A 12,424-nucleotide genomic window follows, 5' to 3' on the forward strand; every position below is an offset into this window, starting at 1 on the left:
GTGTCGGAGGTGGAGGGAACGAGGAGAAGAGGGAGACCAAATTGGAGGTGGAAAGATGGAGTGAAAAAGATTTTGTGTGATCGGGGCCTGAACATGCAGGAGGGTGAAAGGAGGGCAAGGAATAGAGTGAATTGGAGCGATGTGGTATACCAGGGTTGACGTGCTGTCAGTGGATTGAATCAAGGCATGTGAAGTGTCTGGGGTAAACCATGGAAAGCTGTGTAGGTATGTATATTTGCGTGTGTGGACGTATGTATATACATGTGTATGGGGGTGGGTTGGGCCATTTCTTTCGTCTGTTTCCTTGCGCTACCTCGCAAACGCGGGAGACAGCGGCAAAAAAAAAAGAAAAAGAAAAAAAAAAAAAGATATACATATATACACTTGTACAAATTCATACCTGCTTGCCCTTATCCATTCCTGGCACCATGCTGCCCCATAGGAAACAGCATTGCTACCCCTGCTTCAGCAAGGTAGCACAAGGAAACAGACGAAGAAAGACCAATTCACTCATGTACCCATATGTATACATAAATGCAAATATATACACATAACATAAATACATATACACAGACATATACATATATACACATGTACATGTTCATACTTGCTTGCCTTCATCCATTCTCAGCATCACCCTGCCCCACAGTAAACAGCATTGCCACCCTCTGTGTCAGCGAGGTAGTGCCAGGAAAACAGACAAAAAAAGCCACACTCAGTCTCTAGCTGTCATGTGTAATGCACCAAAACCACAGCTCCCTTTCCACATCCAGACCCTACAGACCTTTCCATAGTTTACCCCAGATGTTTTACATACCCTGGTTCAATCCACAGACAGCATGTTGACCCTGGTATACCACAGTGTTCCAATTCACTCTATTCCTTGAACACCTCTCACCCTCCAGCATGTTCAGGCCCCAATCACTCAAAATCTTTTTCACTCCATCCTTCCACCTCCAATTTGGTCTCCCACTTCTCCTTGTACCCTCCTTCTCTGACACATATATCCTCTTTGTCAACCTTTCTTCATTCATTTTCTCCATATGTCCAAACCATTTCAACACACCCTCTTCTGCTCTCTCAAACACACTCTTTTCATTACCACATATCTCTCTCACCCTTTCATTATTTACTCGATCAAACCACCTCACACCACATACTGTCCTCAAACATTTCATTTCCAACACATCCACCCTCCTCTGTACAACCCTATCTATAGCTCATGCCTCACAACCACTGCCAGATATCTAAAACACTTCACTTCCTCCAATTTTTTCCATTCAAACTTACACCCCAATTAACTTGTTCCTTTACCCTGCTGAACTTAATAACCTTGCTCTTATTCACATTTCTTCTCAACTTTCTCCTTTCACACACTTTTCCAAACTTAGTCACCATTTTCTGCAGTTTCTCACTCAAATAAGCCATCAGTGCTGTATCATCAGCAAACAACAACTGACACTTCCTAGGCCCTCTCATCCCCAACAGACTGCATACTCGCCCCTCTTTCCAAAACTCTCGCATTTACCTCCCTAACCACCTCATCCATAAACTAATTAAACCATGGGGACATCACTCACTCCTGCTGCAGACCGACCTTCATTGGGAACCAATCACTCTCCTCTCTTCCCACTTGTACACAGGCCTTACACTCTTGATAAAAACTTTTCTGCTTCTAGCAGCTTACCTTCCATGCCATATATTCTGAAGACCTTCCACAAAGCATCTCTATCAACCCTATCATATGCTTTCTCCAGATCCATAAATGCTGCATATGAATTCATTGTTTTTCTAAGTATTTCTCGCACACATTCTTCCAATAAACACCTGATCCGCACATCCTCTATCACTTCTAAAACCACAATGCTCCTCTCCAATCTAATACTGTGTATCTGCCTTCAATCTCTCAATCAATACCCTCCCATACAATTTTCCAGGAAAACTCAACAAACTTATGCTTCTGTAGTTTGAACACTCACCTTCATCTTTATCCCCTTTGCCTCTGTACAATGGCAATATACATGCATTCTGCTGACCTTCAGGCACTTCATGATCCATACATGCACTGGATATCCTTACCAACCAATCAACAAAGCAGTCACCCCCTTTCTTAATAAATTTAACTGTAACTGGTTGTGTTGGCCAGGTGAAGTGTTATCAGAATAAGTGCCAGAAGACAGTTCGTGGAGTGTGCCCTGGGTGGTTCTTGAACGTAGTGCTGGTGTGGAAAAGGTAATGTCTGGTGAGGCTGGCTGCTGGAAACAGTGGGTTGAGAGGCTGTTTGGTTGGTTGTTTATGGTGAGGGTGTTGAAAGGATGCAGTTGGCTTATGAGTAGGTCACCTCTGCGATCTTGGGTATGGGTGTGGGATGGTGAACAATGAAATATCCACACAGATAGGTGCTGGGTTTGGTAGAAGGTGTGTTTAGACTCTGCAGCCTAAGGATGTTGTTGCTTTTGTCACACTTCCAGGAGGAGTTTCCATGGAGAATGATGGGAGGATCCTAAGACATTATTCATGTTTTACCCTGTTTTCATTTTAAGACTGCCAATCTTTTATTCTTCAAGCTATGACATGACAAAATTTTTACTCACTTGTTTGTGAAGCCTAACCAAGGCCTTCTCCGAGGGAACATCAGCATGGGGTGAATCTGGTGGTGCCTGCCGGCGAATACGGTCTAGCAGCTCTGTGGGAATTTTGCTTTCAATGACATCCATGTGAGAACGCAGAGGGTGACCAGGTCCAATGCTGCCACCAAGAGCACGCATACTCTGTAAGAATATTTTTTATCAATCAAAATGTACAAAATTAAAAATAACTAAACTAAAGCTATAATTGTTTACAAAGGATTATACCAATTTATCCTTACAAGCAGTGTAACATTTGTGAGTCATGACAGCAGTAGCTTGTCCAACAAGTACACAAAACATATGAGAAATATCCTACCATTTTTGCATGAAATCCAGCTTATAACCAATTTGTCATAAAGTATTCAAATGAATTCATCAATTCATCGCATTTAAGGTTATGCCTGGTGCTTATAAAAGACTTAACAAACGATAAAACTTTACCTGTAAGAGATCATTCACCCTTTCATTGGACTCTGCTCGTTCTTGTGACAGTTTAGCAGCATGGAAGTATGAATGATTTAGTGTGTGGATAATGGAGGCTGAGTGCCATAAGGAACGAGGCACTTCAACTAGGCCATAGCCTAATAACAGTACCAGCCAGAATAAACCCCAGGTGTTGGAAGCTGATGCAGCAATAGCACGCAACTTGGCTCTGGAAAGTTTCCAGAAGCACTGCGTAAGCAAAATTGGTCAAGATCACACCAACCATGAGTAAAAATATATATATGTACATTAACTTGTCTTCTTCTCAAGAAGCTGTTTAGAACCTGTCACTGGGAAATAAATACATCTGAAAATGAGAAAAAGCAAAGCTATCACAAACCACCATTATCTGATACTTGAATGACAAGAAAGTAAGTATTGGCTGTTATTGGAAAAAAAAAAAAGATTCTAAAGTACTAAAGTGTGAAAGCAGCATACAAATTCTTCTAAATAATGAATTAGTAAGTAATTTCAAATAAGAAGAATGCTTATTAAAATACAGAATCTTCAAATCCCCATCCATTTCAAGTACTTGAAAAATCTGCAAATGAATATATACAACTGAAAGTCCTGCAAATACATATAAGGCTTATTTCAATAGTTTTTAATGACAATCATTCTTCATTACTGTAACTTTTCTCCACAATTATGAGTCATTCACAAACATGTTTAACTGTTTACTTTAAACTCACCCATCAAGTCCAAGTTCAGACACTGCAATGTAGAGCAAAAGTATGACAACAATGAGGAGGTATGATCCATAATATATTGCATTGTCAATCATAGCAGATCGTAGCTTTGTTCCAATGGTGAAGTCTCCTGCTTTCGTATAGGACTGCATTAAGGGTAATATTAGCCTGAAAGACATTCAAAATTAAACAAAAGATTACACAGCAGAGCAATTATAATTCCTTTGCATTCATTCTGATACACTGGGAACATTCTTACAGGTTTCTTTCACCCTTTGTTTAATTTGGTCAGTTTGGTGAGTTAGAAATACAAGAACTCTTTATGTCTAGTTCTGACCTCTTTAGACTACTATTTACAAAGTTGAAAAATGTCAGCTCCTTTATTTCAGGTTACTCTATCCATGCTGTCTATCAGGACCCGAATGTGAACATCAAAATTATGAGCCACTTAGTACACGCTCCTGTTGGAGTACACTGCTTCTACATGAAATCATAGGATCATCATTCAAGATTTGTATGAAAAATTCTTTCTCTGACAGCTTAATTTGTTGTGAAGGATTTATGAGAAGAGAAACAGACTATAGTTTCTAGCAAACTGACTGAATCAAATCAAGCTTTAGGTTTGAAGCAAATGAAAATTAAGGGGGATCAAATTCCACAAAGACATTTCCAAACCCATCTCTTATAGGTTCACTCATGTGCTCTGAAAGATGTTTTTCAACAGTGGTTGAGTCATCCGGTGAATGGAGATGTGAGTGAGAGGGTGGTTGAGGGCATGAAGGTTCTGGGAGTGTTCAAGAATATGTGGAAGGAGAGAATGTTACCCAGGAGGGCAAAAATAGGTATGTTTGAAGGAATTGTAGTCCCAACATTATAATGGTTGTAAGGCATGGGCTGTGAGGAGGAGGGCAGATATGTTGGAAATGAAATGTCTGAGGAAAATATGTAGTGAGGAGGTCTGATCGAATTAGTAAAATAAAAGGGTAAGAGAGGTTTATGGTAATAAAAAGAGTGCGGTTGAAAAAGCTGAAGACGGTGTGCTGAAATAGTCTGGACATTTGGAAAAAATGAATGAGGAAAGGTTGACAAAGAGGATATATGTCAGAGGTGGAGGGAACAAGAAGCAGGAGACCAAATTGGAGGTGGAAGGATGGTGTGAAAATGCTTATGAGTGATCGGGACCTGAACATGCAGGAGGGTGAAAGGCGTGCAGAGACCAGAGTGAATTGGAACGGTGTGGCATACTGGGATCAACGTGCTGTCAATGGACTGAACCAGGGCATGTGAAGTGTCCGGGGTAAACCATGTTAAGGTCTATGGGGCCTGGTTGTGGATAGGAAGCAGTGGTTTTTGTATCATTACACTACAGCTAAATAATGGATGTCAGTAGATGTGGCCTTTCTTCCTCTGTTCCTGGTGTTACCTAGCTAATGCAGGAAACAGCAATCAAAGTTTGAAAAAATGTACAGGAAGCCTGCCACGTCCACCATGCAGGACCACAAGTCATAAAGTGAGGTTATGTTGTGTGTATGTCTGTGGGAAGAATGCAGGGTAGCTGAACAATAAGTGTCCAGTGGCTTCACTGTGGTAGTTCCATCAAGAGCAGAAAGGTTCCTGAGATATGTTGAACAGGTGTTTGTAAAGCTTTGTACAGTTGTAGGGATAGACTGGGTGTTGAGGGAGATAAATGCAAGGGTCTTGGAGAGGGGGGTGAGTATGCAATCTGAAGGGGAGAGGGGCCTGGGACATGGCACTTGTGCAAGATTCAAGTGAGAAAATGTAGAAGTTGGTTTCTGAGTTTGGGAGAGTGTATGAAATAAGTGAGAGTAAATGTGAATAAAAACAAAGTTATTAGCTTTAGCTGGGTAGAGGACTAGTTAGATGGAGTATGAGTTCAAATGGAGAAAATATGGTGTAAGAGAATTGTTTTACATACCTGGTTGTGGACACAGTAATGAATGAAACCATGGACCATGGAATTGGAACTGAGTCACTGGGTGGGTGAGGGGGGGTCAAGGTTCTGGGAACTTTGAGGAATGTGTGGAAAGAGATGTCATTATCTGAGAGGACAAAAATGGATATAATTGAAGGTACTGTAGTCCCGATTTTGTATGAATGCTAGGCATTGGCTACAGATGAGAATGTGCAGGGGAGGGTACAAGTGCTGGAAATGAAATTATTGAAGACAATACGTGGTGTGAGGTTGTTTCATCAAGTAAATAATAAAAGGATAAGAAAGAGGTGAGGCAATACAAGAGTATGGTTAAAAAAAAAAAAACTGATGAGGGTATGTTGATATGGTTTGGACATATGGAGAGAATGAGAGGAGAGGTTGACAAAGAAGATATTTGTGTCAGAAGTGGAGGGGACACCGAAAAGGGAATACCAAAGTGGAAATGGAGGGATGGAGTGAAACATATTTTGAGTGGCTGGGGCCTGAACATACAGGAGGGTGAAGGGCGAGTACATGACAGAGTGAACTGGAGTGATGTGGTATACATGAGGGCGAAGTACTGTCAGTGGACTGAACCAACTGATATAGTAGATGTGGTGAACTACGGAAAGGTTTCTGGGGCCTGGTTGTGCACAGGGGGATGTGGTTTTTGTACATTACACACAGGTTGTCTGTTATACAAATGCCAAACTAAAGGAGATACCACATACCATGTGAGAAACTGCGATGTCCAATAGACTACTCTCCAAAAGACTGGGAACACTCCAGCAGGAACAAGACTCCAGGGTTTGTGGCACTTTGATCCAAGAGGGGCAGGTGTAGTTGTTATGGTGTCATTACTTTCATCGGGTGGAAAGATATTCAAAGCAGCAATGGTGACATTATCACCTCTGACTGCATTATCAGCTTGAGCTTGTGAAGAGTGAGCTGATGATACATCAATCAGGTGCTGAAGACAATTCTCGTATATTGTCTACATATGAAAAGAAAAGGACAATACAACTACAGTAAAGGTGAGATGACTGAAACTGATATGTTACTGAAGAGCTCAGAAAGTCATAATGCGAAGAACATTAAATCTATTACAGTACTCCTAAACAAGAAAACTGTACTTAAATTTTTCAACATTTCTAAATTTACAGACAACTAATGTATGTCTTCTCAGTTCAAAATTTTCATTCAATTACATACAAACTCATTAACAAGAATTATATCAATTTGTTTGACTTAACATTAAAAATTTTGTGCAAATTTTTTTTGACGGGTTTCTTAAGTTTGTACAGTACTTTCTGGAACTCAAACTAACCCACATAACAAAAAGTATGTCAAATTTAAGTGTGCAAGTCAAGGGTATGTGCTACTTAATGAAATGCATTAACTGACATGACTTTCATAAACAACAGTCAATGAATATGTGCAAGTCAAGGGTATGTGCTACTTAATGAAATGCATTAACTGACATGACTTACATAAACAACAGTCAATGAATAAACATTTGCCCTTAAAATTCTTCCATATCCCTGCTTCACGGAAAAACCATACCACTGGTGCACACATCCTTTCTGGATACAAGACACAAAACCTTGTCCTTAACCACCTTGTCCTTATCCACACACAGCATCTCTTAGTGGACTTAGTTAGCTTTCTGAGCCCTGCATGAGCCCCATAGATAGATCTTGGGGCAGGATGGTAAGACAAAGTAAATGTGAGTAAAAGGAAGGTTTAGCAGTGCAAAGAGGCAATTGAGTCTGAACGGATAAAAACTGGAGGAAGTAAAATAATTCAGATACCTGGGAGTGGATGTGCCAGTGAATGGAACCATGGTAGCAGAGGCAAGTCACAGGGTGCATGAGGAGGCAAAGATTCTGGGAGCTCTGAGGAATGTGTGGAAAGTTAACTCTCTGGGAGGGCAACAACGGTAATGTTTGAAGGTAGAGTAGTCCTAACAAGGCTCTATGGATGGGGGGCACGAACTAAAGATGAGAATGTATGTAAAAGGGTACATGTGATGGATATGAAATCTCTGAGGATAATATGTGGTATGAAGAATGTTGATCAAATAAGTTATTATAGAATAAGACAGAGGTTTGGTAATATGAAGACTACAATTGACTGAGATAAAGGTGTGCTGAAATGGTTAGGACATATGGAGAGAATGAGTGAGAGGGGGTTGACAAAGAGGATATACATGTCAGAAGTGGAGGGACAAGAAGGACAGACCAAAATGGAGATGGAAGGATGGAATGAAAAAGATTTTGAATGCTCAGGGCCTGAACACACAAGAGGGTGAAAGGCATGAATGGGATAGAGTGAACTTGGATGATGTGGTATACAGAGGGCAATTTGCAGGCCATGAACTAAACCATGGCATATGAAGCAGCCAAAAGAAACCATGGAGAGGTATGTAGGGCCTGGTTATGGACAGAGGAGCTGTGGTTTCACTGAATTACACATGACAGCTAGAGAATGGATGCAAGCAAATGAGGCCTTTCCTCCTCTGTTTCTGGTGCTACATCACCAATGAGGAAAATGGCAAACAAGCATGAAAACACACACACACAAATTCTTTTTATTATACTTAACTGCTATTTCCCATGTCAGCAAGGTAGCTCCAGGAAACAGACGAAGAATGGCCCATCCACTCATATACACATTTATACACATAAATGCCCATACTTGCACATATAAATACATATACATATCAACATACATACTTATACATAAACATATATACACATGCACATATCATGTAAAAGGACATGTATGGTCAAGACAATAGTTAGGAGGCCAGAGGTAGGGACACCAAAAAGATAAGAAAAAAGGTGAATACTAATATATGAGCACAGAGATATTTCCAACTTTGCCTAGGAGCTAGGTTTCTGGTGATGTCTTCGGATATGAATGTAACTACAACTTCTTGTTACTCACATTTGAGACATCAAGTGGCAGGATGAATACAATGAGCATGGAGAAGTACCAAGCCACCAAAACAGACACTGTGACCACCAGGTGATGACGATACCAGTTGCCATATTGGGAAAGCACCAAAGCTGCCACCATGAAGGTTAACAGAACCTCCACAACCAATGGTCCCACTCCCATCTTGCAAATCTTCTTTATCCGAAAGTCTCTTCTGAAGTGCCGTCACTATGACAGATCTCTAAATGTCACTTTCATATTCACAATCTTCAATGACTTATTCCTTCACAATCTTCAATGACTTATTCCTGTGACTAGTACTGTACAGTAACTCATGCAAAAATCAATTGCACAGGCAATTTACTGCAAACTGAGGTAAGCTAAAAAATTCAACACAATTGGCACAACATACAAGATTTCCCATATGACAGTCTTTCTAAATGAGGTTTATCACTTACATTTTAAAAGTTTATTCAGTCAATGCATTTTCTTGAATATGCGTCTACACGGTTGGTCTTTCAGCAATATAGTTAGTTCCACACCAGTGAATGCAATAAAAGACTGTACTCAGACATTCTGTTACAGGTGCATAAACAACTATGTTATACATTTCTCAGCACAATTTTTTTTTCATGAGAAAAGAGAAAAAAATCTTTAGACAAGCTAAGAAAGATAGAAAGTAATATTCTTCATGAATTGCAGCTGTGTTGCACACAACTACTTAGATATTAGTCTTTTAACTAAGGAAGAGGTTCAGAGAGTGCTGGGAACAAACAACCCATGCATATTCAAAGAAAAGTTCTAGAAATTAAAGTTTCACTCAGTAAGCCATCAAAGGAAATGAGGTTTGGCACCAGGGCCTGATGCCACCACATGCTGTTCTTGTTGTTCTTGCTGTTGGCGAAGTTTCTCTTGAGCATTCTTTTGCATGGCTTCCAATTTTTCTAAAGTAACTGACTTGAGTGGCATAAGTTTAGGGCGGCACAGTGCTAAGTAAGCAGAGTCCTCTTGGTACAGTAAACCCTTACGAGGCAGAACCTCCTTCAACACCATGGCAGTGCCTGATCCTTCACGCATTCTAGTTCAATTTCAAGTTTTTGTTCTTTGACTCCTGGAAAAAATGAAGTACATGATAACAGAATATATGCTGCAAAATGACAATTCTACTCAAACAAGAACAATATACCAAATTGAAATCTACCATCTGTGAAAAAAAGGAAAAAAGTTAAAATATATACTTGATGAATAGAACATTCATCCAAAAATTATATATGTAAGATGAGACATGTCTGAATGTGTACTTCTGGATATCTATCTGATGTACTTCAGTGCTAAAATGTGATTGTTGCATCTATACAACAACTGTATGCAACAAAGAGGTAAATCGCAAAGTAAGCAGCATCTTCTTGGTGGAGTAAACCCCTGAAAGCCTGACCTTCCTTCAACACTATGGTTGTGCCTGAGCCCTCTTGCATTCTGCCTCATTTTAAGCTGCTGCTCCTTGTAGTTTATGTCCAAGAAACATAGCCACAACACACTCTTCGTGATAAAGAAATTAAGTAATCATCTACTCTCTTTTTACCACTGTAATTGTGGATTCATTGATTTGCCCTCCATAATCAAAGTTATTGCATCTATGAGATTCCTGCAAATTTGTCTTCTGAAGTTTGAAAAAAAAAAAAAATACCAATTTTCTTAGGATGTGATACAATCACAAAAAATTTATTATTTTTCAAACCCACAAATAAAAAAGGTAGAAATGAAATAATTCTTTTCATGTTACCTAAGATAAGATGGGCAACTAAATGCCCTAATCAATTTTGTTATTCCTATATCCATCTATTCCTATATCCTTCCATGTTGAAGAATGCAACTAAAGGGAGTGGGTCCATGGGTTTGGGAACCCGCCCTTCTTGTATTTAAATTTCTAAAAGATGGAACAAAAGAGGGAGCCAAGCAGGGAGTACTTATGCTCTTCGGAGGCTCAGGCTGGGGTGTCTATGTGTGTGTAGGTTTAACAAAGATGAGAAAAGAGGAGAGATAGGTAGCATGTTTGAAGAAAGAAACCTGTCTGTTCTAATTGAGTTAAAAAAAAAAAAAAGCTCAAGGGTAAAGGGGAAAAATGGTTTGGAAATGTCTTGGGAGTAAAGTAAGGGGATGGTGAGAGGACAAGAGCTAAGGAAGGAGTGGTACTCTCCTGAAGCAAGAGTTGTGGGAATGTGTGAAAGTGTATGGCAGTAACTTCTAAACTGATGTAAGTAAAAATGAAAGTAGATGGTGAGAGATATTATGATTATTAGTGCTTATGTACCTGGCCAGAAGAAAGATCATGAGAGGTGTTTTGGGAGCAGATGAGTTAGTGTGTAAACAGTTGTGATATACAAGACCGGGTATTAGTGATGGGTATGTAGTATTATGAATGGTGATGGTGAACAGCTTTTGGAGTTAACTGCTGAAAAAGGAACAGTGAATGGGAATACCTGGTTTAAAAAGAGGGCCATACACAAAATACCAATGTGAGCAAAAGAGATGGTAAGTGGGCATTATTAGATTATGTATTAAATGACAGACTTGAAAAAAAGACACTTTTCGATGTAACTGTGTTGGTGGGATGTCTGATCACTATCTTGTGGAAGGAAGCGTGAAGATTTGTAGGGGTCTTCGGAAAAGTGGAAAGAATGTTGGGGAAAAGAGAGTGGTGAGAGTAAGTGAGCTTGGAAAAGACTTGTGTGAAGAAATACCAGGAGGGATTGAGTATAGAATGGCAAAAGGTACGAGTAAATGAAGAAAGGAGTGAGGAATGGTAGGTATTTAAGCACATACGAAAGATGCAAGTGGCATGCAAAAGGTGGGAGGCAGGCAGATCGGAAAGGTTAGTGAGTGGTGGGATGAGGAAGTAAATTTGCTGGTGAAAGAAAAAAAGAGGTGTTTAGGCATTACTTACAAGGAGCACAAATGACTGGGGGATGTATATAAAAGTGGCAGGAGGTCTGGAGAATGGTGCAGGGGATGAAAAAGAAGTCAAATGAGAGTTGCAGTGAGCGAGTATCAGTAAAATTTAGGGAGAATAAGATTTTTGGAAGGAGGTTAATATTGTTTGAAAAACAAGAGAACAAATGGGAACACTAGTGAAGGGGCAAAAAGGAAAGTAGTAACAGGCAGTGGTAAAGTGAGTTTTGAAGGACCGTTGAATGTGTTTGATGATAGAGTAGATGTAGGGTGTTCGAGTTGGGTGGTATGCACAGTAAGTGTCATGGAGAGCGAAGAGACAAAATGGGGTGAAAGCCTTACTTATGATAAAATGTGGTAAGGCAGTTGGAATGGAAGGTATTACAGATGAATTTCTTAAGAAAGGGGGCAGCTGTAAGGATTTTCAACGTATGTATGGATCATAATGAGATGCCTGTTGAGAGTAAATGTGAATAAAAACAAGGTTATTTGGTTTAGCAGGGTTGAGAGACAGGCTAGTTGGGATGTGAGTTCAAATGGAGAAAACTATGATATCTGAAAGTAAACATGGAAGAGAATGGATCCATGAAAGCAGAAGTGAGCCATAGGGTGGGTGAGGGAGTGAAGGTTCTAGGAGCTCTGAAAAATTTGTGGAAAGAGAAAACATTATCAGGGAGGGAAAAAATGGGTATGTTTGAAGGTATATTGCTGTTGTTTGAGATTAAACCTCCCTACAACTCAGGAGAACTTTAGGGAGAATAAAAAGATGTTCTGGAAGGAGGTAAATAAAGTGCGTAAGA

The 12,424-nt window shown here is 39.9% G+C and overlaps 1 protein-coding gene across 1 annotated transcript in view; it reads right to left on the reverse strand.

Annotated features, from left to right (window-relative positions):
• The window catches only part of LOC139765113 (LMBR1 domain-containing protein 2 homolog), a 36,364-nt gene that overhangs the window by 16,311 nt on the left and 7,629 nt on the right, over positions 1-12,424 (reverse strand). Inside the window, exons 2-6 of the mRNA XM_071692295.1 lie at positions 8,685-9,786; positions 6,467-6,729; positions 3,806-3,970; positions 3,072-3,282; positions 2,595-2,771 (exon numbers count right to left, since the gene is read on the reverse strand). Coding sequence (XP_071548396.1) covers positions 2,595-2,771; positions 3,072-3,282; positions 3,806-3,970; positions 6,467-6,729; positions 8,685-8,858 — 990 coding nt within the window. The 5' untranslated portion in view covers positions 8,859-9,786. The remainder of the gene's footprint in view (positions 1-2,594; positions 2,772-3,071; positions 3,283-3,805; positions 3,971-6,466; positions 6,730-8,684; positions 9,787-12,424) is intronic.

The sequence above is a fragment of the Panulirus ornatus genome, chromosome 52 (genome assembly GCF_036320965.1).
Source record: "Panulirus ornatus isolate Po-2019 chromosome 52, ASM3632096v1, whole genome shotgun sequence".
Taxonomy (NCBI): Eukaryota; Metazoa; Arthropoda; class Malacostraca; order Decapoda; family Palinuridae; genus Panulirus; species Panulirus ornatus.